General features: G+C 21.7%; 1 protein-coding gene across 1 annotated transcript in view; it reads left to right on the plus strand.

Annotated features, from left to right (window-relative positions):
* Positions 1 to 99: 99 nt before the first annotated feature.
* The window catches only part of LOC119588830 (extensin-like), a 4,453-nt gene continuing 4,294 nt past the window's right edge, over positions 100 to 258 (plus strand). Inside the window, exon 1 of the mRNA XM_037937474.1 lies at positions 100 to 124. Within this exon, the coding sequence (XP_037793402.1) occupies positions 100 to 124 (25 nt within the window). The remainder of the gene's footprint in view (positions 125 to 258) is intronic.

Consider the following 258-nt stretch of genomic DNA (forward strand, 5'->3'; position numbering starts at 1 on the left):
AAAGACAGGATTACATTTTACTTTACATTTTTTTTAAAACTTTTTTAAATTATTACTGAATACATGTTACTGTTTTTTCTTTTTCTTTTCAGGACCAACATGAAGATAATTCGATTGATCATAGGTAAGTTAAAACTAATATATATGGCGATGGATAATCTGTTCATGATTTTTTATAAGAGATATAGAGAAAAATAATAGTTAAAGTTTTGTGAAAAATTTGTAAACAAGTGTTTCTCTTTTTTATATATATATATA

This window comes from Penaeus monodon, chromosome 24 (genome assembly GCF_015228065.2).
Source record: "Penaeus monodon isolate SGIC_2016 chromosome 24, NSTDA_Pmon_1, whole genome shotgun sequence".
In the NCBI taxonomy this organism is placed as follows: Eukaryota; Metazoa; Arthropoda; class Malacostraca; order Decapoda; family Penaeidae; genus Penaeus; species Penaeus monodon.